This window comes from Scyliorhinus torazame, chromosome 14 (genome assembly GCF_047496885.1).
Source record: "Scyliorhinus torazame isolate Kashiwa2021f chromosome 14, sScyTor2.1, whole genome shotgun sequence".
Lineage (NCBI taxonomy): Eukaryota > Metazoa > Chordata > Chondrichthyes > Carcharhiniformes > Scyliorhinidae > Scyliorhinus > Scyliorhinus torazame.
The window spans coordinates 73,637,629-73,664,913 of NC_092720.1; the positions used below are offsets into that span (position 1 = coordinate 73,637,629).

Genomic DNA, 27,285 nt, shown 5'->3' on the forward strand with positions numbered 1-27,285 from the left:
CTCCAGCAATGCCATTGGCCTGGAAAAAGTACCTCATCCTCTCTGCTTACTGAGCACAATCTCGCAGGCCTGCATCGAAGGCCTCTTATTTCCCGAAGAGTGGCATATTTAAAAGTCAGTTCCACGCATTGCTGTACCCTCCTGAGTGGCTGGGACATTCAGAATTGGAGTTTAAATTTATTTTACCTTGTCGCCAGTATTAAGACCCAGGAAACCCAGAGGTAAGGTGAACATTGATTTATTTATGGTCACAAAACGTCTGCCCACAACAGCGAATATATATACAGAGCACAGTCCCGTTGGGATAACCAACAGGACAGTCAATGTCTGGGCCGACCTTTATACTAAATTCTTATGGTCCCAGCTGGGCGGGCATTCGCCAACCAGCAGGGAAGCTTATACTCCACGAGTCCCACGGGGAGATCAATCAGGGTATCCCTGTTGGCTTCATAGGGGTTATTACAGCCTTACTGCTGAAAGTCCGTTCAGGAATTCTCAAAAGACTGAAAGAAAGTGGTGGTCACTGAATGTTTTGACTCGGTGCAAGAGGGAGAAATTCCCTCATTGAAAACTGGGAGCAATATTCAACGATTGAGCCTCCACAGCCCTCTGGGATAGAGAATCCCAAAGATTCACCATCCTCTGAGTGAAGAAATTCTTCTTCATCTTAGTTCTAAATGGCCTTCCTCTTATTCCGAGACTTTATAACCCCTAATTCTAGACCCCCCTCAGCCAGTGGAAATATGCTTTCTGTGAAGACTGCAATTCTCTGGTGATCATCTTGTATCACATATATATGCACTGTTGGGTAATTGGTCATGTTAAGATATTAATAAGGTTATCTTTTCAGTATTTTAGAGTATTTGTTGCCAACTAAGTAATGTTTAGTCTATCTTGAACTTAGCTTGTTTGTTATAGTAAAAATCTTTAAACTTTTCATGTTAAGTTGACCACTAGAAGTCAAATCCATGTTTTAAGTTATCAATCTGTAAGGGGATTGTAACACCCTATTCCTGCCAAGTGGCCTTCAGTCTTGAGGGCACAACAAGAGTAGAAGACAAGCATGATAGGGATGGAGTGTTGACTTTCAGCTGTGGGGTTGGGGGGGACACAGTGGGGGTACAGTGGGATGCACTCAGATTAGCTGAATTACACCTGAATGGGTTTGTCCTGGGCATGACTAGAGCTACGTGAGTGGCTGCAGGCATGCTGACCACATCAAGCTCCAACTCCTTCTCCTCTTGCTGCTCCTGCTCTTGCTTTTTATCTTCCTCTTCCTTCTCTGAAGATGCAGAGGAGTACATCCTTCCTCCTTCTGGAGTCCTATAATAATAACAATAGTCTTTATTATTGGCTGAAGGGCCTGTTCTGTGCTGTATTTTCTATGTTCTATTGTCGCAAGTAAGCTTACATTGACACTGCAATGAAGTTATTGTGCAAATCCCCTAGTCACCACATCCCGGCACCTGTTTGGGTACACTGAGGGAGAATTCAGAATGTCTAATTCACCTAACAAGCACATCTTTTGGGACTTGTGGGAGGAAACCGGAGCACCCGGAGGAATCCCACGCAGACACGAGGAGAACATGCAGACTCCGCACAGACAGTGACTAAAGCCTGGAATTGAACCTGGGATACTGGCACTGTGAAGCAGCAGTGCTAGCCACCGTGCTGCCCTGTGATCTGTGCTATGTTGTGCAAAGAACAATTAATTCCGGATACCCTTTTTGATGCATTCTGAAGGGCTTCCCCAGGTGTGTCGAGGCATCTGAGTTGCATATTCAGCATCCCGAAGGCTTGTTCAGTGACAACAGTTGTGCTTCTATGGCTTCTGTTGTACCTTTCCTGGGTATCAGTGATAGGAGTCCTCACATCACCATTAGTCTTGTCCTTAGATAGTAGCTCTCAATGCCAAGGAACCAACCTCTTGTTTTGCTGCAAGGTGCAAATATTTGTGAGAGACTTGAATGACATGGAATTAAGTCATCATGGCTTGTTCCTGGGTATCTTGCACTCATATGCATGACAATTTTTTGGTGGTCACATACTAACTGAACATTAATGGAGTGGAATCCCTTTTAATTGATGAATACTGCTAATTTATCCAAGGGTGGCTTGATTGCCACATGCGTGCAGTCTGTGACTCTCTGGAGCTGGAGAATCCAGATCTAAACCAAATCCAACCCCTCCCTGCCACCCTCCCTGTTCTTACTAGCTTTATTGGTAGCAAAGTGGATGTGAGTGTCTGTCCTGGAGAGCGTGGAATCCAGCACTTTCGCACAGTAGATTTTAAGATTCAATAATGTCACCTGAAGATCCCTGAAAGAAGCTAAATGATTTTTACCACCACTGGCAATGTGTGCCGACCTGGTCCAGTAGGAAGGAAGTCATCTTCCAGAAGGCTGCAAATGTCAGGAACAACCTGACTTAAACGTCTGCGCCTTGCAGCCACGTAAAATGGCTGATTCCCGATTAGAATGGTCAAAACCCCGATTTAAAATGGCGAACGGAAGAGGCTGATGGGAAAGTCAGCCAAAAGGACTCAAACGGACAGCTGCAGGTAAAACAGTGTATGCGCCTCTGGGGAAGTCAGCCCAGACCGATACCTGCAGCCATCAACATCACAACAACCCAGCCATCTGCATAGTAAGCAGCCATCCCCGGGAACAATTGCTACAAATTAGCAATTGAAAGCCGACCCAGACCTTTCGGCGCCAGCAGGGGCTGACACAAAGGAAGGTAAACGACCACCCCCCGATCAAGGAATCGCCCCATTATTGGAGCATATCGAACAAAGTGATTGGAACCAAGTCCAATCACTCGGACCCAGGTACGAGGTACGCCCCGAGAGGCGGGAAGCCCCTGGGGACAAGTTCAACTCGACCCTTCTCTTCCTGCTCGCAACCTTCGAGACCCTTCTACAAGAAAACTGTAAGTCTTACTCCAGCGATCACTACCAGATAGGCGCTCCTGACTATCGACTTGTACCAGCTTTTGAATCCCGGAGGCTCAGAACCAATTCGAAAGACCATTCGTTTCCCTGACTTGGTGGGCCATTTCCGAAGTTAAGTATTGGCCTTTAGTGGTAGGTAGTAATCTAGAAGTAGGATTATTGTATAAGTATTTATTGCTGTATATAATAAATGAGCGTTGATTTAACTCTTACTAAGCGGTGTGTTGCATTATTAATCATTACTTGGACTTGAACCACGTGGCGGTATCAGAAAGATACCTGGCAACTCATGAGCAAAGGTGACAGAATAAGAATAAAGTAAACTAAGGCTAAAACGAGCAACAGCCTCCAAAGGCGCTGGTGCTCAACCATGTCTTGAAAGCTAATCCTCTGCTATGCCAGGAGTATCACCCACCGTGATCTTGAGCTCTGTGGATTCCTGTGGAGCAGCAGTTGGCCGAGGAGAAGCTGGTGTTGCTGCTGCTGCTCCTCTTGCTGCTCATTAGAAAGCCAGGATTCACAGTTAGCGATGCAGTTAATTGGCTGGACAGACTAGATTAGTCGCAAACCTGTCTGACCCATGAGAGTTCCCATGAGATCATGAATGTGCTCAAGGCTCCTATCAGCATTCTGATACACTGGCATTTTTTGATATTTTAACTTCCCACACACTTCAACATGCTTCCATCCTGGAAGGTTAAAGTTTCCCACAATGTGTTTAAATTCAAACTGCAACAATTTTGTGACAATGCTATTTATGAAGAGTACGTAAGTTCACCGATAATACAGCCTTTCTAAGAACACATTGGTGTTCCAGCTAGTTATTTATCTTCTAAGGACTAATATTAATACTCATCTTATGCATGATTCAAACTTGTGTGAAGAACCAAATGAATCAGCTGTCCTTTTTGCATCTCACATTCAGCATCTGACCTATTCCTGCAGGAATGGCTTCAGATGCAAAAGCAAAATGTCACTTATAATCCTAGTTTCAGTCACAAATAAAGCTCTTTCAAATTTAAATATTAGTTTAGCACAATACAGTATAAAAAAGCTCCCCAGGAAGATTATATGACCCTTTGACGTCCTGTTACAAGTCCTGAATGAATGACAGTTCAATTTAATATCTGATTCTAACCAAATTGGATGGCTGCATAGAGTCATGATCTTGAGCAAAACAAGTTTAAAGATTTGGGAACAGGTTTAAATGTTTTAATGATTTAATGAAAGTGCATAATCTTCTGTTTAAATCTTAACAATTTTCAGTTAGATAAATCAGCATTTTTTTGTGCACTGCTTGTATCTTCTTTGGACACATCCTATGGGGCTCCACTTGTGTATGAAAATTTTCACCAATCAAAACATAATCTAATTTTTGATTCATTGAAGTGCTATTAAGGTGATTGGAAAGCAACATTTTTTAAATTATACATGATTTTTTTTTGTATTCCTACCATGGCAACCTTGAGTAGCCCAGCACATTGATCTCACCTGCTACAAGGTTCAGAGCACATTCCAGCCTGTCGCCTAGATTTAGGCTGCCCTGATTGTATTCTTGACTGCCGGATGACACTTGTCTCTTGCATAAGAAGCTCCAAAGCAACATCTTGGAACAGAGCTGTTTTGCTTCTGCAGGCTGAAAGCAACATCTTGGAACAGTGCTGTTTTGCTTCTGCAGGCTGCTGGTGCAGGATTAACTGAATTAGCCAAATTACCTAGGTAATATTTCCAAATTTTCTGAAGACACAAAACCAGGTGGGAATGTGAGTCGTGAGGAGGATGCAAGGAGGCTTCAAGTGGATTTGAACAGGGTAAGTGAATGGGCAAGAACATGGCAGATGGACTATAATGTGAAAAAAGTGTGAAGTTATCCATTTTGGTAGAAAAAATAGGATCACATAATATTTCTTAAATGTTGAGTGGCTGGGAAGTGTTGATGTCCAATGTGACCAGTGTGTCCTTATCTGTGGTGCATAAAGCAATTAGGAAGGCAAGTGGTATGTTGGCCTTCATTGCAAGGGGATTTGAGTACAGGAATAAAGGCGTCTTGCTGTATTTGTGTAGAGCCTTGGTGAGACCACATCAGAAGTGCTGTGATGATAATAATAATCTTTATAATAATAATAATCTTTATTGTTGTCACAAGTAGGCTTACATTAACACTGCAATGAAGTTACTGTGAAAATCCCCCAGTTGCCACACTCTGGCGCCTGTTCGGTACACTGATGGAGAATTCAGAATGTCCCAATTACCTAACAGCACATCTTTCGGGACTTGTGGGAAGAAACCAGAGCACCCGGAGGAAACCCACGCAGACACGGGGAGAACGTGCAGACTCCGCACAGACAGTGACCCAAGCCGGGAATCAAACCTGGGACCCTGGTGCTGTGAAGCAATAGTGCTAACCAATGTGCTACCGTGATTAGTTTTGGTCTTCATATCTAAAGAAGTATGTACTTGTCATAAAGAAAATGCAACAGAAGCTCACCAGATGAAACCCTGGGATGGCAGGATTGTCTAATGAGGAGATACTGAGGAAACTGGGCCTGTATTCTCTAGAGTTTCAAAGAATGAGAGGTGATCTCATTGAAACTTACAAATTTCTTACATTGTGTGGCAGGGTGGGTGTGGTTGGATGGTTCTCCTGGCTGGTCTAAAATCAGGAGACACAGTCTCAGGATAAGTGGTTGCCCATTTAAGACTGAGCTGAGGAGGAATTTCTTCACTGAGAGCGTGGTGAATTGTTGGAATTTTCTGCCCCAGAGAGCTGTGGAAGCTCATCACTGAGCATGTTCAAGACAGAAATTGATAGATTTCTGGATACTAATGACCTCAAGTGATATGGGGATAATGGGGGAAACAGGTGGCACGTGGCGCAGTGGTTAGCAATGAGGCTATGGCGCTGAGGACCCGGATTCGAATCCTGGCCCTGGGTAACTGTCCATGAGGAGTTTGCACGTTCTCCCCGTGTCTGTGTGGGTATCACCCCCACAACCCAAAGATGTGCAGGGTCAGTGTATTGGCCACGCTAAATTGCCCCTTAATTGGAAAAAAACATAATTGGGTACTCTAAATTTATAAACAAAAAATAATGGGGGAAAATTATGGTAGATGATCAGCCATGATCTGTTTGAATGGCGGAGCAGGCTCGACAAGCTGAATGGCTTACTGCTCCTATTTCCTATGTTCCTATGACCCCTGCATGCTCGAAAATTGTACTGAGAAAACTACTGGGATTAAAGACATACAAGTCCCCAGGGCCTGGTGGCGTATATCCTAGGGTCTTAAAAGAAGTGGTAACAGAGATAGTGGATGCATCGGTTATAATATTCCAAAATTCCCTGGATTCTGGAAAGGTTCCAGTCGATTGGAAAAAGGCAAATGTAATGCCCTTATTCAAAAAGGGAGAAAGGCAGAAAATAGGAAACTATAGACCTGTTAGTTTAACATCTGTCATTGGGAAATTGTTGGGGTCCATTATTAAGGAAGTAGTAACGGAAAGTCAAAATGCAGTCCACAAGAATCAGCATGGTTTTATAAAGGGTAAATTGTGTTTGACTAATTTGCTAGAGTTCTTTGAAGATGTAACAAGCAAAGTGGATAATGGGTGTCCTGTAGATGTAATGTATCTAGACTTCCATAAGGCATTTGATAAGATGTCACACAAGGTAAGATCCCACAGGATTGGAGGTAATATGTTAGCTTGGATAGAGGATTAGCTAACCAACAGAAAGCAGAGAGTGGGGATAAAGCATTTATGTCTCCGTGCCATAGATTCTAGATTCTGTGATTCTATAATACCGGGAGACTGCTGCATTCAACTTTAATCTTGCTCATGAGATTAAAATGAAGCAAATGTATTGTGATCAGGTGATCTACCTTTCTGGACAAGATCCTAATCATGCCAGCTGGAGCAGGCCGGGAGAATGCAAAACTGATTTGCCTGGCGCTAATCCTGTTTTGGGGCTCTCCCGCAATTCTCCTGACATAGTGGAATTTGCGCTGGGCGCAACGTGGTCGGAGAATCGTCCCCACTATTTCCAATTCTTCCCTGATATGATCAACGCTCATTTATTCTCACCACTTATTTTCTGTAGGCCAATCAATTTTCTATCCATGCTGCTATATCTTTTATTGCACCATATGCCTGTTTGTAATAAGCGTTCTTGAGGTATCTTACTGAATGTCTTCAGAAAATTCAAATGTATCATCTTTACTGCATTCCCTTTATCTATCAAATTAATTAGATCTTCAAAACACAATATGCTTTTAACAAATTTGCACAAGCTACACTTGTTTATCCAGGCAGCTCTCAATGTTTATTAATTAAACCTTACTTTATGGATCTGAGGATTTTGCCCAATATTATTGCATTCAGACACATGACTGGGGGAGGGTATGTGTTTAACTGTGTAAGTGGCCTCAAGATGGGGAGGGGTGAGGTCCAAATGGGGCATAGGCACATCCACATTCAAAATGTTCAGGGTTAACAAATGGGTGTGCACTACAAACACGATGGAATCAAGGAATAGGAAAACTGAGAGGTCTGTCAGGGAGGGAAACCGGAACATTAAGCTCCTCTGGGGTGATGGGAGGAATTTCCCACACAGGGAGGATCCAAGCTGATCTGACAGTGAGAGTTCTGCACCACCGTGTTCCAACCTACAGCAATGGTGCAGTACAAAATTAAAATGAGGAGACGCTCTGCTGCTGAGGGCTCTGTGGGCAGATTGGAGGACAGTTGCATGCGATTAAAGGGATACCCAACTGAACAGTGCATTTCCAAATTAGGAGAGAGGCACATACATGTTAGGAGCCTTTTAGGGCCAGTGCAGGGAACCAGGAATGTGAAGTACTGATGTCCATTCAAGTGAGACTAATCCCACAAAGTGGCAATAATCAATCTCCTGTTTTAAGCCCTTGTTTGCAGCATGAAATTCCGCAGAATCATAAACTCCACAGCAATTGGACAACTGATCAAGCTTCAGAAGGCTGTTGGAAAGTTGGCACTGGACGGTTCACAGAAGAGAAGCCTCAGGCCCCTCTGAAATGATCTGATTTCCTGACTAAACATTTACTTTCAAAAGGATTAGAGTGCAGTGAATGAGGATCCCACCGCCTGGACTGAAAGCAGTACATGCCAGCACCTGATCAAAGCAATAGCATAGTAGTCAGTCATGTTGGTGGGTGGGTGGTGGTGGTGGTGGGGGGGGGGGGGGGGGGGGACCTTGATACGCAGCTCGCACTGGCCATCTCTTCGGGAACGAGTACATTCTGACATGGGGGGAAAAACCCTTGAATCCACATTCACTGATGAATCATTGGCAGAATCTTTGGGGACTCGTGCTGACTCTTGTCTGTTTCTCATTGATACTGCCCTCAGGAGCCTGGATTTATTTCTGCTTACATTATCGCTCACAGGCAGAAGAGAAAAAGGAGAAGATTGTGACAGAGGCAACAGGTCCACCAAAGAGAGGAGCAAAATTCACAAGACCAAGGGCCATCAGGGCCCCCTCTGGGCACAGAGGATGAGGCTCACAGAGACATCCTGTGTAGGTGACTTCCAAGATTCAGGGTGTACAGAACTCACATGTGTTATCTGCAGATGAGAGAGAACCCGTGTCGTTGATGGCTTCACATGTTCAGGGATCTGGTGATTCACATTTGCCGCATTCTCCAGGAATTGGCGCCACGGGGATTGGGAGGGAATTCATTGTTGCTGTCCGCGAAAATAACCACTGCACTGAATTTCTACACCAGTGTCTCCTTCCAGGGTTCCAGTGGGGAACTCTGGGATCTCTCAAACCTTCACATACAAATGCAGTCATGAGGTCACTGATGCCTTTTTTTAACCAAGGCCCCAATTATGTCAACTTCAACAGAGATAAAACAAGCCAGGGCACCAGTGCAAAAACAAAAAAATGCTGGACAATCTCAGCAGGTCTGATAGCTTCTGTGGGAGAGAAAACAGAGTAAACGTTTCAAGTCTGGATGACCCCTTGTCAAAGTTAGAGAGAGGAAATAGGATGCAATTTGTACCAGTTTGGGGGGGAGGGGTTGTGTGTGTGTATGTGGGGGGGTGGGGGTGGGGGGGGGGGGGGGGGGGTTTACCATGGAGAGAGAGCCAATGGTAGATGGAGATTGACAAAGATGTCTTGGACAAAAAAAACAAAGGAAATGTAAATGGTGATGATAATGTCTAAGAAGGGTGCTGATAGTGGCACATTAAGAGATCAGAATGTGGTAACAGCAGAACAGAGGTCAGCAGTGTGTCAGGACAACTTGGAACAGGGAACAGATGGTCTGAGTGCGATGGGGTGGGAGAAGGGGAGATAGTGGTGCGGGAAAAATGGATCGATGGAAGAAATGGAAATAAATTGATAGAAATAAAAATGGGGTGAGGGTGGAGGAGAGAGCTCACAGTCTGAAGTTGGTGATCTCAGTGTTAAGTCCGGAAGGCTGAAACATGCCTAACCGGAAGATGAGGTGCTATTCCTCCCGTTTGCGCTGGGCTTCACTGCAACATTGCAGCAGGCCAGGGACGGACATGAGAGCAGGACGGTGAGTTGAAATGGTAAGTGACAGGAAGGTCTGGGTCCTGCTTGAGGATGGACTGAAGATGTTCTGCAAAGCGGTCACCCAGTCTGCGTTTAGTCTCTCCAGTGTAAAGTAGACTGTATTGGGAGCAGTGAATGCAATAGACCTTGGAGGAGGCGCATGTGAAGTGCTGCATCACCTGAAATTAGTGCTTAGGGCCTGCGATGGTGAGCAGGAGGAAGGTGAAGGGGCAGGTGTTACACCATCTGCAATTCCATGGGAAGGTGCTGTGAGAAGAGGGTGAGGTGTTGAGGGTGACGGAGGAATGGACCAGGGTATCCTGGAAGGAATGATCCCTGTGAAATGCTGACAGGGGGAGTGAGGGGAACATGTGTTTGGTGGTGGCATCATGCTGACGTTGGCTGCATACTCCACAACTGCAAAGGGGGAGGACTTGTCAGATAATGAGGCGGAGGAGCTGCAGATTTCCTCCGACAAGGAGAACCTTGAAGGGGATGAGGGTGATGAATTTGACAAAGCCTAAGTTGCAGCGAAAGAGGCAATTACGTGGGCCAGGTGAGGCAGGCATGTGTATGAGGCGGTCCTGATAGCCACCAGATTCCATCAGGAGGATGACGAGTGAGTACCCTCTTAGACAAGTGCCCTCCACCATGGGCCAGCAGGAACACCAGGGTTGCTCTTCCTATCATTTCTTTTAAAAAAAATATTTTTATGAAGAAATATTTTTCAAATATAACACCATCCCAACCATATTCAAACAACAATTACAATATTTCAACCCTCCAAAACCAAATCCAAAAAGAACAAAAACCTATTCCCCGATTCCCTCCCTCTTAACACCTGACGGTGACCAGCTCCCTGAAGTGGGAAATGAACGACTGCCACCTCAAATACAACCCTTCCATGACCCTCTCAGCTTATATATATTATTTTCTAAATGTAACTCCATCAGATCACTTAACTACGCTGTTTTGGCACTGGGTGGGACGGAAGACTTTAATTCAAAAGCAGGCACCTAATAATAATTGTTTTATTGTCACAAGTAGGCATACATTAACACTGCAATGAAGTTACTGTGAAAAGCCCCTAGTCGCCACATTCCGGAGCCTGTACAGGGAGGGAGAATTCAGAATGTCCAAATTACCTAACAGCACGCCTTTTGGGACTTGTGGGAGGAAACCGGGGCACACAGAGGAAACCCACGCAGGCACAGGGAAAACGTGCGGACTCCGCACAGACAGTGACCCTAGCCGGGAATCGAACCTGGGACCCTGGCACTGTGAAGCAACAGTTCTAACCACTGTGCTACCATGCTTTGGGCTATTAGCAAGACAAAGGCAAGTGCACCTGCCTTCACCCCCGTCTGCAGCTCCGGTAAATCTGAAACCCCAAAGATAGTCACCAAAGGGCAAGGCTCCAACTCAATCCCAAGAATTCCCGACGTGGTGCTGAGGAAGGAGACCCAAAAACTCATAAGCTGAGAACAAGATCAGAACATGTGTGCATGGTGCTCCGGACACCTGAAACACTGCTCGCACCCACCATCTACTTCCAAGAAGAAACCAGTCTTCCGTGCCCTTGTCAGATGTGTCCTATGAACCATTTTAAACTGAATCAGGCTGAGCTTAGCAAACGAGGAGTGGAGTTGACTCTGTGTAGAGCCTCATTCCATTCCCCCCTACTCCCCCCACCCCCCCCCCCCCCCCCCCCGGACCGCTCAAACACCTGGCCCAGCTCCCCCTCCAACCTCATCTAGCGAAACCTGTTCCATCAACACTAGTCGACTATAAATATCCCTTTCCCTGCATCCAACACCGAAAGAACCCGATCCATCAATGAGGCCGGAGGCGCCATGGGAAGGAAGCAATCTCCTTGCATACAAAGGTATGTACCTGATAATACCGAAACAGATTAGCTCTCGAATGCCAGTACTTACCCACCCACTCCTCAAAATCGCTCAAGGTGGTTGGACCCCACCATCATCCATTGCTATCTGAGGAATTCAGCTGACATCCCACCCTGATGTCCCCATGATTGTCACTAAAGATTCACCAAATGATTTCGGACCGAATCCTGATGCTCGTCACCTGACTCGGACTCAGCAAAATCGTAGCTTCCAGCAGTCTTCCAGCTGGTGACCTCTACTATCCTTACCTCCACCTGGTGTGGACCAGATTGTGCCCTGTGCTGACTAGATTGTGACCCAAGCCTGCTCGCGAACTAGGTCCCACTGAGTTGTGTGTCTATGTGATGCTGGAGGGTGTGGGTGAATTTTGTGACAGGTCTTCTGCTGAAGTATCCTCTGGCTCCTCATCTGAAAAGTTGTTGAGGCTGGAACTGAGGTTTTGGCTTGTAAGTACCCTTTGGAGCTTTACGGAGGTGCTTATAAAATAGAGATGTTCGTGCATGGCAGGCGACTCTTAAAACAGGACAAAGCACTCACGGTATTGTTGTCTGAGGGAGGATCCTGGTGCAGGATCTTCACTTGGATGTGCAGCACCAACCTCATCATAGGTGCAGGCATGGCAATGTCTTCTCTGGCCAGCTTTATGGTTCAGTTTTCGAACTGAAAGAGGATCATGATTTCCAGCACTCCACCCCTAATCTGGGACCACTCCATTCGATTGTGTGTGAGTTTTTCCTGAATATCGAGAGTTGGAGAGAGTGTGAGCAAGGCACCTATCAGGGAATATGGCAAAGATGCCTGGCATTTGTGGGTGATGAGTGGAGTCATGGAGTCCCAAGCTCCCAAGGAGATGATGCCAGATGGAGATGTGAAGATGTATGCATGAGAGAGTGAATAATGATGTCCCTCGAGCTGGCAGTGTGTGAGAGATGCCAGTGAGTGTGTAATGGGCTTGTGAATTGAGAGTTGTTGCTAACTTTCCGGTTGGTTCAATTGCTGTTTTATTACCTTTGCTCTTGAGTCGCCAGGTATCTTTATGATACTGCCACGAGGTTCAAGTCCAAGTTATGATCAATAACTCAGTACACCGATTAGTAAGATTCAAATCAAAGCACATTTATTATACACAGTAATCGCTACTCATGCACAAATTCTACGTCTAAGCTACTTCTACAACTAACAGGCCTATACTTAACTTCGGACTGGCTCACCAGGTCAGGGGAACAAATGGCCTTTCGTTCGGGTTCTGAGTCTGCGGGATTTGAAGGTGGTAGGGACTGGTAGCTAGGAGCGCCTATCTCGTAGCGAGCGTTGAATTAAGACTTACTTCTTTCGGCGGTCACTGCACCGGTCACGGTCAATGTTGGTTCGTGTTGCTGGGTGACCCGGGCAGGACGAAGAGAGAGAGATTTGAACTTGGGGCTTAACTCTTATAGTCCCCAGGGGCTTCCTGCCTTTCGGAGCGGACCCTGTACCTGGTCCCAATTGATTGGACTTTGTCCCAATCGCTTGGTTCGATTTCTCCAATACTGGAGCGGTTCCCTGATCGATGGGCGGTCTTGAGGTGTTTGTTCACCTCCTTTGTGTTGGCTCCTGCTGGCGCCAGGGAGTCTGGCTTTGCTTTGTGTGTCCCAAATGTTACTTATTGTTCCCGGGGATTGCTCATCAGTATGTAGATAGCTGCTATATTGTTATGCTGATGGTCGCTGGTATCGATGTTGTCTAGCCTTTTGCAGAGTTAAATACACAGCAAACCTGCACCTGCTGGTTTCTGTCTGTGTTGGCTGACTTTCCCATCAGCCTTTGCCGTTCGCCATTTTAAATCGGGAGATGGCCAATTTAGGTGGCTACACTCCCTCCTTGTGATCCTAACGCGAAGCGTGAAGGATCACATAACTACTTTGCTTTCATTCCCTGACCCGGTGAGCACTTCTTTTATGGCCTCTACACTGACCATAACTATGGAAACATTTTTAACTGACAATTCTAAGGGGCGCTATGTCAAACAAGGACATGCATTACAAAACAATTTTAAAAATGGGAACCTGTAACTATCCTTAATACACTACTCTCACTTAAACATTTCATCATTCTAACTTCCTCAACCATACAAACAAAATCATAGCAGTTTATACACATTTTTCCTGGCTTGGCAGTCAAGCTCAGGATCGTACAATTGCTCATGAACATTCTGAACATTTCTTTATTTACAACAAAAACGCAAACGAATGCTCTTTATTATAGATCGCGGTGTTCGGGGTTCTGGTCGTACCCGAAAATAGGGGATCTTATCCTATATACTGGGGTGCGAGCGCGGTAGGCTCTCCTTCTCCATTTTCTCAGATGCATAGTCTGCACGATGCAGCAGAGTATCGCCAATACCAATAGGGATTCTATCAAGTAGGACAGGGAGTACCAGGTTATGAACCTGGCACACCAAGATGGTGTGGTGTCGCTTGTGACCGGGCTCTGGGTACTGTGGGGAAGTGAATCATTAACGGCTGGGGGGGCTTGAGGTCATGGGGTTCGCGTTCGCGGTCAACCAAATGTCCATTATCACGATGAACAATCCGGAGGATGTCCTCATGGTTCATCTTCTTTCACTTCTCCTCGCTTCTCTTCTCTTCTCCGGTCCTGGAGCTTCTGTGGAAACAAGCATAGTGGCTGTAACTATCTTGGTTTAACATCTCGTATGATAGCCTGTTTGTCCTTTAGTGCCAATTACTCCCTTTATAATTGGTCACTATGTGTGACTCCCTCATTTTTTTTTCAAAAAACAAATTTCAGGACAAGACACACTTACAAATAATGAACCAGTGCGAGCCGTCTCGCTGACTGTGCGGTTTACCATCCAAATGTTTCAGGATGTAAATAGCATATGGTTGGCAACCTAAGGGTTACCTGAAACAAAACAAAACTTTTTGAACTAAAACTTTCCAAAATGAGGTGCGTATGGGCCGCGACGGGTAAGAGTTGGATGGAGTCCCTGGGTAGGACGGCGACCAATGCCGTGTCTCCCCTACCCGAGTGTAGTTGACCAGAGGGGGGGTTCCCAGGCAGCGCGGTCCCAAGCCGTTTCTCCACTGCCTGAGCAACCGACAAGAATGGGCAAGAAATGTAGTCATCGTGGTGGGCTGCCGTAGTGGTTCTACCTTCGAACCAGAAGGGCAGTTACGAACGGGAGTCTGTCGACAGACGAGTTCCGCTGAACTGGCGTCTGGGACCTTAACAAGTCTCTGCAGACAAACTAGTTCCTCTGAACTAGCGTCTGGCCAATAGCAAGTCTCTGTGGGCATGTCCTCAGAGGTTTTGGCCGAAAAGGAGTGGGGCCGTGAAATTTTTTTTTTTCGGTCTGACATACAACATTTAACAAACACAACAAACAACATAAAACATGCTGCAGGTTTCATCAGAAAGGACACCGTTTCTCCCAAGCGGTTCCTTTAAAACATCATCTGGACATCTCAGTTATCGGTTGCGAACAGGGTCGCAAAGGGATTCTCGTTTTGGGAGTCAGACTCAAGGTCGTCATCTTCTCCCGGATGCCAAACTCTTGAATGTATCAGGACTGAAAGGGCTGCTTGGTATGATTTTGGATCGCTCTCGTCATTCCAGACGAGTCTGAACGAGTTGTCTCTGTGCCAATAGGTGGTGTCTAGTTGTGTGGGGACGGAATCGGGGTCGTCATGGTTGGTCAGTGGTCGGTGGTGGGGTTTGTGTAGGAAAGTGATCGTGAAGGGATCACTCGAATTGTGGTCAGATTCGCTGGGTGTGGGTCCTGTTGCATGGGGATAGTAGGGAGGCGTGCTGTGGCTATCGTCCGAGTCACAGTCGCTGTCTCTGCTGCTGCAGTCTGTGGGCGTTCCGGGGTGGAGTCTATAGTTCGGGGGTGGAGTCGAGGTCGAGTCCGTGGCTGTGCTGGACGTGTTGGGGGATGGTAGGGTTACGTTGGCTGTGGGCGGGGTGTGGTGTGCTGCATCGGGCATGACGCGGTGTGCGTGGTTAGACTGTGTTCCATATGCCTTCAGCTGGTTGATATTGAATCATGCAGTCTTTCCATTGGGATGCTTTTTCTTGTAGACGGAAGGGCTTACTTTGTCCGCAATGGAGTACGGACCCAAGTACTTTGGTGACAGGAATGTGCTGGGGTTGTATATGGAGAGCATGACTTGCTGTCCTATACTGTACTCAGTCGCATGCACTGTCTTGTCGAAACAAGCCTTGCTCTGTTTCTTTCTTGTGCCCAATTTCACTGCGGCTGCTAACTGAGCCGTTTTAACATTTTCCAATAATTGCTCGACTGCTTTCTCGTGTGTGAGGGCCGTCACTTCGGGGCTGGTCAAGTCTAAATCTAATAAAAATTCTGTGCCTTTCATGGGGCGTCCGGTCATGAGAGTGTGTGGGGCAACCTGTGGAAGTTGAAATTGTATTACGCAAAAACATCAGCGCAAAAGGGAGGACTGAGTCCCAAGTGGTGTTGTTTTGCTGGACCATTTGCTGAGGGTGGATTTTAGGGTCCGATTCATGCGCTCCACGATACCACTCGACTGTGGGTGGTATGCTATGTGGAATTTTTGGGTGATGCCAAATATCGTGAGGACGTTCTGCATGACACGTCCCGTAAAATGGGAACCTTGGTCGGATTCAATGCTGCGGGGGAGTCCCCATCTTGTAAAGATGTGGTGGGTTAAAATCTTGGCTGTGGTCTTTGCTGTGTTAGTTCTGGATGGGAATGCTTCCACCCATTTTGTAAATGTGTCTATCACCACGAGTACATATTTATAACCATTCCTGCAAGTGGGCAATGGTCCTATAAAATCAATCTGGAGGTTAGTCCAGGGGCCATTAACGGGTCGGGTGTGACTAAGCTCAGCCTTTTTGGCATATCTGTCCGGATTATTCTGGGCACAGATAAGACAATTCTCGATGTAGTGATTTACATCATTCTTTAAATTCGGCCACCAACAAAGCTGCCTGAGGTGGGCTGTAGTGGGATTGATTCCCTGATGTCCATGGCCATCATGGAACAATCAAATCAGTTGATTCCTGTCCTGTTCAGGAACCACATAAAGGGTGTCTTTTAATACCACACCGTCATGTGTGGTCAGAGCATTTTTAAATCTCTTGTAGGGTGCTGGATAGTTTCCTTTTAAAATCTCCCTGAGATTGCTGTCCTGCTTCTGGACCTCCACTAGATCCTCGATCTTAGTCTGTGAGACCTGAACAGCATTCACTGCGGTTTTGGGGGGTGTCCAAAAATATCCGTGTCTGGAACCTGCTTTAGCCAGTGCTTTGGCTTTTACATTTCCAGGGGGGGAGGAACGATGGTGACTTTGAACTTTGACTATCCCAAACGTCCTGTTCTGTGCTCCCTCTAAGATGTGAGGGAGCAATGGGGCTGAGGGGAGGGGTTTTCTGTCTGCGGAAACAAATCCTCTTGCTTTCCACAGGGGCAGGAATTCCGTAAGGCTGTTGCAGACATAGAGGCTGTCCGAGTATATGTCTGCTGGGCTGGGGAAGGAATCTGGGTGTTCCACTATATATGCGATGGTCGCAAGTTCTGCTGCCTGCGCGCCTAAGTGTCCTGGAAGTTTTATTGCTATTTCTTCTAGGGCACGTCCCTGCGCGTCCTCGACATAAATACTGTATCCTATTATGCGCTTCTCATCCAATATGGTGGAAGATACATCCACATATATCTTTATGGGCTCGCACGTGTCTGTGTGCTGGGGGCTCTGGGTTGAACTATCTATCTTTCTGGGGGGTGTTTTAGCAATAAAGGGGCCTGTGTTGTGGTGTGGAGAGATAATTTCACATTCATGGGGGGTTCCAGGGTACTGTAGGTTGTCGGCTAAAAAAGTATGGGTCTTTGTCCGTTTCACAGTGATGTCCCGTCCCTGCAAGAGAAGGGTCCATCTGGCTGCTCTTATTTGACTGACTGTACCGTCCTTGAGTCGTTCATCCAGTAAAAGTTGGGTGGTAGTGTGTTCTGTGAGGATCGTGATGGGGTTCAGTCCGGTAATGTACGGAAAATACTGAACTGCCCAAAATACTGCGAGCAGGTGCCTCTCACAGGCTGAAAATCCCTGCTCCACAGCATCTAAAATTCTGGAGGCGTAAGTTACGAGCCTTAACTGTTCGTGCCGTTCCTGAAGTAGCACGGCCGAAAGGGTGCGGTCTGTGGTTGCTACCTCTATAGCGTAAGGGGAAAACGGGTCTGGAACTTGTAGTGCGGGGGCTGCTATGAGTGCCTGTTTTAAAGAGTCCACAGCATCCGTATGCTGCGGAAGCCATTCCCAGGGAGCTCCTTTCTTTAGGAGGTCTGAGAGGGGTGCTGCCTTGCTGGCGAAACCGTCAATGTGGTTTCGGCAGTAGCCAACCAGTCCTAAAAACGACCGGAGGGCTGAAACGTTCTGGGGAAGGGGTAATTTAGCAATTGAGTCAATCCTTTTATGCTTGATCTCGCGTTTACTGTGCGTGATAATTGTTCCCAAATATATCACCTTGTCTTCCAAAATCTGGGCCTTTTTGGGGTTAACTTTACAACCAATTGAATGTAAGAGTTCCAGGAGTTCGGACAGAAGCTCGATGTGCTCTTCCTTGGTGTCTGTCTGCAGTAGTAGATCGTCTACGTACTGGACGAGACATTCAGAGCGAGAGAATTTGGCTAAACCATTTGCCAGCTGTCGGTGGAAAATGGAGGGGGAGTTGTGGAATCCTTGTGGAAGGCATATCCACGTGTACTGCTGATTTTTAAAAGTGAAGGTAAATTTGTACTGGCACGCCTTTGCCAATGGAATGGACCAGAATCCATTACTGACATCCAAAACCGTAAAGAATCGGGAATTGAGTCCCTGCTTGAGCATGGTCTCGGGACTTGTGGCTACTGTGGGGGCTGCTGCGGGGGTGATTTTGTTGAGTTCCCGGTAATCGATGGTCAGTCGCCATGATCCATCGGGCTTTCTCACTGGCCAAATCGGGGCATTATTAGTGGATGCTACTGATTAGCTACTAAGTACGCCCTGCTCTAATAAGCTTTCGATTACTTTTGCGATTTCGCCCTCTGCCTCTTGGGGAAATCCATATTGTTTTTGGGGTCTAGGGTCAGGTCCTGTGATCTGTACGGAGCCAGTCATCCGGCCACAGTCGTGTTTGTGGGTCGCAAATGCTGCCCTGTTCTTTTGCATTACTGCCCTAACCTGCTTGTCCGTACTAAGCATGGTCGGGTTGAACCAAAATTCGCCTACTGCGCTAATTTTGTTCGCGTATTCTCCTATGTTGGCGTTGTGGGGGCTCTTGCAGACTGTGCTATTTTCCAGACACACTGGTTAACTGGATCAAATGAAAGATTGTGGGAATTCATGAAGTCGATTCCCAGAATGTGTTCTGCTGTGTGGGGCAGATCGACTAAAACTATGGGGTGCTTGGTGGTGATGTTGCTGATTTGAATGGGTACAGGGGCTGTGATGTGTCCCTGCTGTGAGTGGCCTGTAAAGCCGCTGAGTGTGATGGTGGCTGTAGTGGGCCACATGTCTTTTTGAAACAGGGTGGAGGAATTTATTGTGGTGCGGGACCCTCCTGTGTCCCATAGAAACTCGATGGGCTGTCCCCGAATTTTCGCTGCAACTACCGGTCGTCCGGACCTATCCCAAAGGGCGTCGCAGACCCAACTGGGGGAGCCCGAACACCGTCAGTCTGTTCCGGTCAGGTCCGTCTGATCTGAACGGGCGCTAACACTATGAATGGGCTCTGTCTTCTTCTTACTCAGAGTGCCCGTCTGCTGGGCTCTCTGTGGCTTTCTAGGGGAATTGTACTCCCTTGCAAAGTGTCCCAACTGTCCACAGTTGTAACACTCCTGTGACTTGGGTGGGAGGCTGTTCTTTCCTTCATTTACCCATGTGGGGTTCTGGTGGGTTGTAACTGCCTGTATATCTACGTCGGCCTGCTTTTCTTCAGGAATTTTAACTGCGGGTTTGTTTTGTACAGATTGCTCCCAGGCGCGGGACAATCACGGTAGCCTTGTGGATAGCACAATTGCTTCACAGCTCCAGGGTCCCAGGTTCGATTCCGGCTTGGGTCACTGTCTGTGCGGAGTCTGCACATCCTCCCCGTGTGTGCGTGGGTTTCCTCCGGGTGCTCCGGTTTCCTCCCACAGTCCAAAGATGTGCAGGTTAGGTGGATTGACCATGATAAATTGCCCTTAGTGTCCAAAATTGCCCTTAGTGTTGGGTGGGGTTACTGGGTTATGGCGATAGGGTGGAGGTGTTGACCTTGGGTAGGGTGCTCTTTCCAAGAGCCGGTGCAGACTCGATGGGCTGAATGGCCTCCTTCTGGTCTGTAAATTCTATGATAATCTCTTTACGACCCACTTCTCGTTATGAGCTTCCTCTGGGGGATCATAATTGGTGCAAGCTTTTTGTCCTGTTTCTGTGGCATGGGAGATAAGGGTACGGGTCCATTTGGCCATGTTATCTGGGGACAAATGGGCACGGTTTACGTCTCCAAAGACTGCTGCAAAGTGGATCCACAGGCGTCCAGCGAATGCTGTGGGGTGCTCGGCTTTCTTTTGCCTGCATTTGTTGAGGCCATCTACGGGGTCGACCCGGTTGTACCCGATCGCATCCAGGATCGCGGTATGCATTTCTGCAAGGGTGCCTCCTCCTATATTCTGTGGGTCGGGGAGGGTTGCTGTGACTGAAGGATCTGAACTTAAAACTGTGAGCTTTACATGCTCTCGCTCATCCAGGCCGTACATGGTCGCCTGCTGCTTTACTCTGGCAAAGAAATGGTGGAGGTCTGAGGTGGGGAGCAACGGTGTGATCTTATCGCACGCGTCCCGTAATTGGGTCACTGTTAAGGGGGTGGAGTATAGAAATTCCGCATCGTCCGATGTGGCTGTGCGGTGGGTGGTTACTGGGTTCATTGGAGTTTGAACTATCTGCTCTGTGGGGGGTTGGGGCGCTGTTCTCTTCTGGGGCTTTCCCTGCGCACATGTTCCCTGAACATATCTCTGCACTGTCTCGTTTAACTCTTCTCAATCAGGGACGTCTTCCTCGTCTAATTTTACTCCAAAGGTTTCCTGGAATCCTTTTTGAACTGAAAGCAGAGATTGCAGCTCTGCAATCTGCTCCCGGCACTTTGCGTGGTCTAGTGAGCTTTGTCTTTGCTCTGTGGTGGCAGCATGGAGTGCTCTTAACGCTGCCTTCAGGTCACCACACTGTCTCTGCAATGTTTCTACCTGCTTCTCTGTTTCTTCACGTACCAGGACTGCATATTGCGAGTCCTGATAGGCCTTTTCATATTGGGACTGGAAGCTGCTTAAGTGCGTCAGACAAGACTGGTGAGCCCTTTTGGCAACCTCCACCTCTCCGTCTTTTGCTGCCAACTTCCTTCTCAATTCTAAGCTCTCTCTTTCTACCTCGCTTACATCGACCCTACTCATTCGATGTATGCCTTCTACATCTTTCCGGAGCGTCCTAACAACCTCCTCTGTGCCTTGCAACTGTGCCAAGCAGGACACGATTGCCATCGGCTTGCGAGCTTTCCCTAAGCTCTTTTTGTGGATCTCGCTCAGGGTCTCCCATCAAGTATGTCCTCTACTCCCGCGGCCTGATTCCTCGTTGTCACAGAATTCACTCCAAAGGGGCCATCCTTTCCCTTTGAGGTACTTCCTGATTTCTTCCTCCCAAATGGGACATTGTCCCATTCTACTGCTGCTGGTCGCTGCGACCGCAAATTCCTCAGGGTTCATGAGGCGTTGCATTGCCTGCATTGCCATCTTTCCTGTCCGAATGCTGCTCTTCAAATTTGGGACAGGGGTATTAAGGCGGTGCTGTAAATACGGGTGCGGCTTTCGCTACTTTCCGAAATACAAACTCCCGACAGTTTTGTCGCAACACAAATCTATCAGTTTTACCTTATCGCACTGTTAGTTACGCATGCATACACACACTTCCGAATTATGAGGATTGACCAGAACTGCTTGAACGCTTGTGGTTTTCTGTTCCCAATTGGATCTCTAATTCAAATTCTGGGTTCTGCCGGAGTGGTTATGCCACTTCTAGACGGGTCCCGGCGGAGTCGCCAAATAATGTTGCTAACTTTCCGGTTGGTTCAATTGCTCTGTTTTATTACCTTTGCTCTCGAGTCGCCAGGTATCTTTATGATACCGCCACGAGGTTCAAGTCCAAGTAATGATCAATAACTCAGTACACCGATTAGTAAGATTCAAATCAAAGCACATTTATTATACACAGTAATCGCTACTCATGCACAAATTCTATGTCTAAGCTACTTCTACAACTAACAGGCCTATACTTAACTTCGGACTGGCCCACAAGGTCAGGGGAACAAATGGCCTTTCGTTCGGGTTCTGAGTCTGCAGGATTCGAAGTTGGTACGGATTGATAGCTAGGAGCGCCTATCTCGTAGTGAGCGTTGAATTAAAACATACTTCTTTCGGCGGTCACGGTCAATGTTGGTTCGTGTTGCTGGGTGACCCGGGCAGGACGAAGAGAGAGAGATTTGAACTTGGGGCTTAACTCTTATAGTCCCCAGGGGCTTCCTGCCTTTCGGGGCGGACCCTGTACCTGGTCCCAAGTGATTGGACTTTGCCCCAATCGCTTGGTTCGATTTCTCCAATACTGGAGCGGTTCCCTGATCGATGGGCGGTCTTGAGGTGTTCGTTCACCTCCTTTGTGTTGGCTCCTGCTGGCGCTGGGGAGTCTGGCTTTGCTTTGTGTGTCCCAAATGTTACTTATTGTTCCCGGGGATTGCTCATCAGTATGAAGATGGCTGCTACATTGTTATGCTGATGGTCGCTGGTATCGATGTTGTCTGGCCTTTTGCAGAGTTAAATACACAGCAAACCTACACCTGCTGGTTTCTGACTGTGTTGGCTGACTTTCCCATCACCTTTGCCATTCGCCATTTTAAATCGGAAGCTGGCCAATTTAGGTGGCTACAGAGTGATAGGATGGTCCACTTACCCTGGCAGCACAGGTGAGATCATTCATCTTCCTGCGCTGGGTGGCTGACCTCTTCTGTACCACGTTGGCTTGACCACCGCTGCCATTGCCTCCCAAGCTGGATTGGTCATCTTGCTGGACCTGCTGCAGCCAGCAGGGGTAGGGCACATGGCTGCGACCCTTGATTGCATTCAGAAGGTTTTCCAGTGAGTGTCCTTGAAGTTAGCGTCTGCCATCTTCTTGGATTTCGGGGTCATGTCTTCATGCAACGAAACAAAAACAGAACTAGTTTCAGAGCATTTGTCATCACCACACTCTTGTACTGTAGTGGGACATGAACAGTATGTGACACACAAGAGCGCTAGAGAAATTCCATTAGCAATGCCTCTGTCCCATCCTCACGATTCAATGGGAGGACCATGGGATTGAACAAATGGTAGTGCCCTTCTTGAAGAATTCAGCACAAATATTCAGGTAAAATTTCTGCAAAATCAACTTAGATGGACTGGACAGTCAGGTTGGCCAAAATATATCTCCCCTGCCAGGTCCTGTTTCTCAACCATTAAATGACCAAAGTTCAGGGAGAGGACAAAGAATATGCTTCAAAGATGAGCTGAAGCCCTCCTTGACGTGCAGCAGCTTTGACAATAAAGACTGAGGGAAGCTTGTTACCAATTGTTCAAAATGTTGACAACTTGTTCACTAAGCTTTGAGTCATAATGTCTTAATGATGCGGCAGAGCAGCAACAGGAAGGAAAGGAAAGGAAATAAATCCTGTACTCTGGATCCTACTACCTCATGGGACATGCTGTCCCTTGTGCCCAAAGATCTGCATGTTGAGAGTCAGCCTGCTCATTCATTTGAAGACCCATGGGAGAAGCTTGTAACCCTGAGTGGACGTCATTCTTGAATCGATGAATTGATGATGATGATGAGACTAGCCTAAATTTTCTGAAAGTATACAAGTTTAATCAGAAGTGTAGAAGTGTGAAAAAACGGTTTGGCTGGCCTTTAGTTTGCTGACCCTGTATATATTTCTAGATTTGCAAAATGTCAGCAAGTTCCCAGCATCAAAATTGCCTGTGACTGGTGTGACTACTTAAAGTATAGCAAATTGCCATTCTTCTGTAATAGCCAAAAGGAGTAGACAACATCGTTCTCTTTGTAATTCAGCAAAGAATAGAACAACTTGCTTCTCCAATGAATTGGAAGGTCTGCTGGAGTGATCTGTGATCTGCCGAACTTGAAATTTCCTAAGGAATTATTCTAGGCTCATATTCTTAATTTTCCTGAATCTTTATTTACTTTAATATTGTATTACTTTTCTCTGATTTATCTAGGCTGTGACTATTTGCTTCAAAATTACAAGTGCAAATTGTCACTGACTATGTGGTAGAACAACACCAGACTAATAGAACATTATATTGTTACATTAGTTAAGGTCAAATCTTCAAAGGTTTTCCTGAAACTGTTCAGTTGCTGGTCAGACTGCATCTTCAATATTTCATGCAAATGCTGCAACATTAATGGACTACTCAACTCGAAAGGGATTACAGACAAAAGGAAAAACTGTTGGTGTCAAGGGACGAGCTCTAAAGATTGGCACGATAAACAAGAGCTCCTGAATCTCCCAAATACATATCTCAGAGGGACCTTAAGAAGTTATATTAAAAACTGAACAAGATAAAGGAATCTGAAATAATAGATACGCCAGACTACCAGAACAAATTGGTTGAGAGTTACAAGGATGTTTTAAAGTAAGCTTCAAGAAGTATTTATTTACATTGAAGGTGATCAACACCGTGGGTCAGGCCCCTAGATACTGGCTACGACTGTGATGGAGAGAAGGTTGGTTTGGTGGTCTGGTCCAATCTGAACCTGTCTTGTGGAATCAAATTTATATTGCATTTAGCACAGCGTGTGTGTTGAATAAACAAGTAATTGCAGGATAGAAACTATGTTCTCTAATGGAAAGTCCACATTCACACATGAACAAATGTGCTCTGTGAAGCACATGCGTTCTGGCCCACATAAGAACAGAACTGTGCACTTAGCTACGAAATGTGGTCAATATGCATCGAAAAACATGCAATCGTTTATTGAAGGCTACCGAGTGGTTATAGCAAATAGCAAACAAAATGCCCAACTGAATTCCATATTCCTGCTTTCTAATTTGCTCTAAAAGTATTTTCCCAGTTTGATTTTTAACTGAAACAAAGTTGAACGGTAGACTCTGGAAAAATGATGCGCGCGAAAGACAACGGTTTGTCACAGAACTCTGATGTTTAATTAATTTCAGGAACATCTTTTCAAAACAGATTGAAAAATTGGAATAACGTGTAAACTCCAGGCAACAAATGTTAATAATTGTCAAAAAATAAAAGCAAATTACTGCAGATGCTGGAATCTGAAACAAAAGAGAAAATGCTGGAAAGTCTCAGCAGGTTTGGCAGCATTTGTAGGGGGAGAAAAGAGCTAACGTTTCGAGTCCGATGACTACTCGAAACGCTCGCTCTTTTCTCTCCCTACAGATGCTGACAGATCTGCTGAGATTTTCCAGCATTTTCTCTTTGGATAATAATTGTCAAATTGTTTTATGAATTTAGATCAAGAAGTACCCATTAAACAAGATTGAAGAAGAGCACAGAGAAGAATGCGATTCGTAGAAACCTGAAACAAGCAAAAAATTGTAGTAAATACATAGCAGGTTAGCTCGTATGTGACAAAAAACTGGTTATGTTTTAGGGGGGACCTTTTACCAAAATTCCAAATACAATCCAGTCTGCAGTACAATGTATTTTAATGTGTCATCGGGAATTATACAGATAGCAAAAACTAAATAGCGTGCCGCAAGTTGGTGGAATTTGGTTAACTTGACAACAGACACAGCTGCACGGAATCCCAGCCGACATTTTGCTGATACAGAGATATTGGAAACACACAAATCCCGCTGACAACGCGTTTTATTTAATCCTGACATGCCGGCATGCATGGTTGTTGCAATAGTGCCAATAGGCTGGGAATATACCGCGCATATTGTCAGCATATTTGAGATCTGCCTGAAACGTTAACCTTTCCAGCCTGACTTGCTGGGTGTTGCTTTTACTTAAAGATTTCCAACCGTCGTACTTCTTTCATCTCTACGGTTTGCAAAATGTATATGCAACTGACTATGTGAAGGGCGCATTGGTGCATCACGGGTGTGTGTGAGTGTAACTGTGTGGCCCGGTGGTCTTGAACCCTTCAGCTGACTCCAGGGAGCTTTGAAGCAGCTGCTTGTGGAGATTTGGAGCCTGGCTCCTGTGCACTGATTGAAGCATGGTGCGAGGAGTGCAGCAGTCTAATGTTGTCCGTGCACGAAGGGGTGTCATTGCGCTGGCCTGTGGATCACACATCCGCTGTGTGTGTGTGAGCGCGCGCGCCGGGGCTAAAGCTGTCGGCGCTCGCAGGCTCCGCCCACCGCTCTGACGTCAATGCCTCTCGCCATGGAAACGGCCAATCAGCGGGAAGCTCCAATGTCCAAGGGAATCCATCTGTTTAGCCACAACAGCAGTTTCAAGCAAAAATAAATAAAAGTTAACGTCTGAAGTATAACACCGAGCATCCATCTCACCGGTTAGAAATACCGAAGAATTAGTTTGCTGCTCCAACTCTCCGTCCCCTCCATTTCCTGCCAATGGTCGAACCCTCCGCCACTTAGTTGGGGGTGGCTTACATGACGATTAGCAACTATGAAAAATACATGACTCTATTGTAATAATTTTTAAGCACTTACATTCCCATTCCGACACTGACTTTTCACGGTGTTATTTTGGAATGAATCTGCCTGTCCCTCCTTCAGTCTGTTATTGAGTTGCTTTAGGGCCGGAAGATTTCCTACCGGGGAAGGGGGGAGGCAACTGAGGATTTTGGAAAGATTTGCAATATTTTGTGAACAAGAACGAAAGTTCATTCAATTTGAGAGTGAATTAGTGGCGCTGAGTGGGGTGCGGCTTTCTGGTTGTGGCTGCAGTGGAGTGTTCCTGTGCAGGGAGAGCTGACATTCCCCTCTCCGTCTTTGGTAGGTCGCTGTTGCCAGGGTGCCGGGATCTGGGTGTGGTCGGAGAGAGAGCGGCGGCTCCGTGCTCACTGACAGAGAGAGAGAGAGACATCCGCCTGGCTACTGCACCGAGACTGCTGTCGCCGCCGGACACATCCATCGTGAAAAGCCGAGGCCATGCTTGTGGACTGAGGAGGAAAGGGCGGCAGGAAATCTCGACGCGACAAGGGCGACTGTGGAGGGCCGGAGTCGTGGCCGCCACTTGTCAGGTCAGATACAGTCCAGCACATTATCCTTCACCACCCCCAGACTCCCCCCCCCCCCCCCGACTCCCCCCCCCCCCCCGACTCCCCCCCCCCCCCCGACTCCCCCCCCCCCCCCGACTCCCCCCCCCCCCCCGACTCCCCCCCCCCCCCGACTCCCCGACTCCCCCCCCCCCGACTCCCCCCCCCCCCCCCCGACTCCCCCCCCCCCCCCCCGACTCTCCCCCCCCCCCCCGACTCTCCCCCCCCCCCCCCGACTCTCCCCCCCCCCGACTCTCCCCCCCCCCACTCCCCCCCCCGACTCCCCCCCCCCCCGACTCCCCCCCCCCCCCCGACTCCCCCCCCCCCCGACTCCCCCCCCCCCCCCCGACTCCCCCCCCCCCCCCCGACTCCCCCCCCCCCCCCCCCGACTCCCCCCCCCCCGACTCCCCCCCCCCGACTCCCCCCCCCCCCCGACTCTCCCCCCCCCCGACTCTCCCCCCCCCCCCCGACTCTCCCCCCCCCCCCCCCGACTCTCCCCCCCCCCCCCCGACTCTCCCCCCCCCCCCCCCCCGACTCTCCCCCCCCCCCCGACTCTCCCCCCCCCCCCGACTCCCCCC

General features: G+C 47.4%; 1 protein-coding gene and 1 long non-coding RNA gene across 4 annotated transcripts in view; one reads left to right on the forward strand and one right to left on the reverse strand.

Annotated features, from left to right (window-relative positions):
- Positions 1 to 229: 229 nt before the first annotated feature.
- LOC140389816 (uncharacterized) lies at positions 230 to 26,455 on the reverse strand. The gene is made up of 3 exons (XR_011934484.1): positions 26,160 to 26,455; positions 22,406 to 22,643; positions 230 to 1,323 (listed from the first exon to the last, which is right to left on the reverse strand). It is a non-coding gene; the product is annotated as an uncharacterized lncRNA (long non-coding RNA).
- The window catches only part of LOC140389814 (guanine nucleotide-binding protein subunit beta-4), a 100,870-nt gene continuing 99,564 nt past the window's right edge, over positions 25,980 to 27,285 (forward strand). The window contains exons 1-2 of one of the 3 annotated variants that reach the window (XM_072474354.1): positions 25,980 to 26,137; positions 26,449 to 26,692. In XM_072474354.1, the coding sequence (XP_072330455.1) occupies positions 26,100 to 26,137; positions 26,449 to 26,692 (282 nt within the window). In that variant the 5' untranslated portion in view covers positions 25,980 to 26,099. Of the gene's footprint in view, positions 26,138 to 26,448; positions 26,693 to 27,285 lie in introns of those variants that run through there. The other 2 variants (XM_072474356.1, XM_072474355.1) reach the window with 2 other exon arrangements.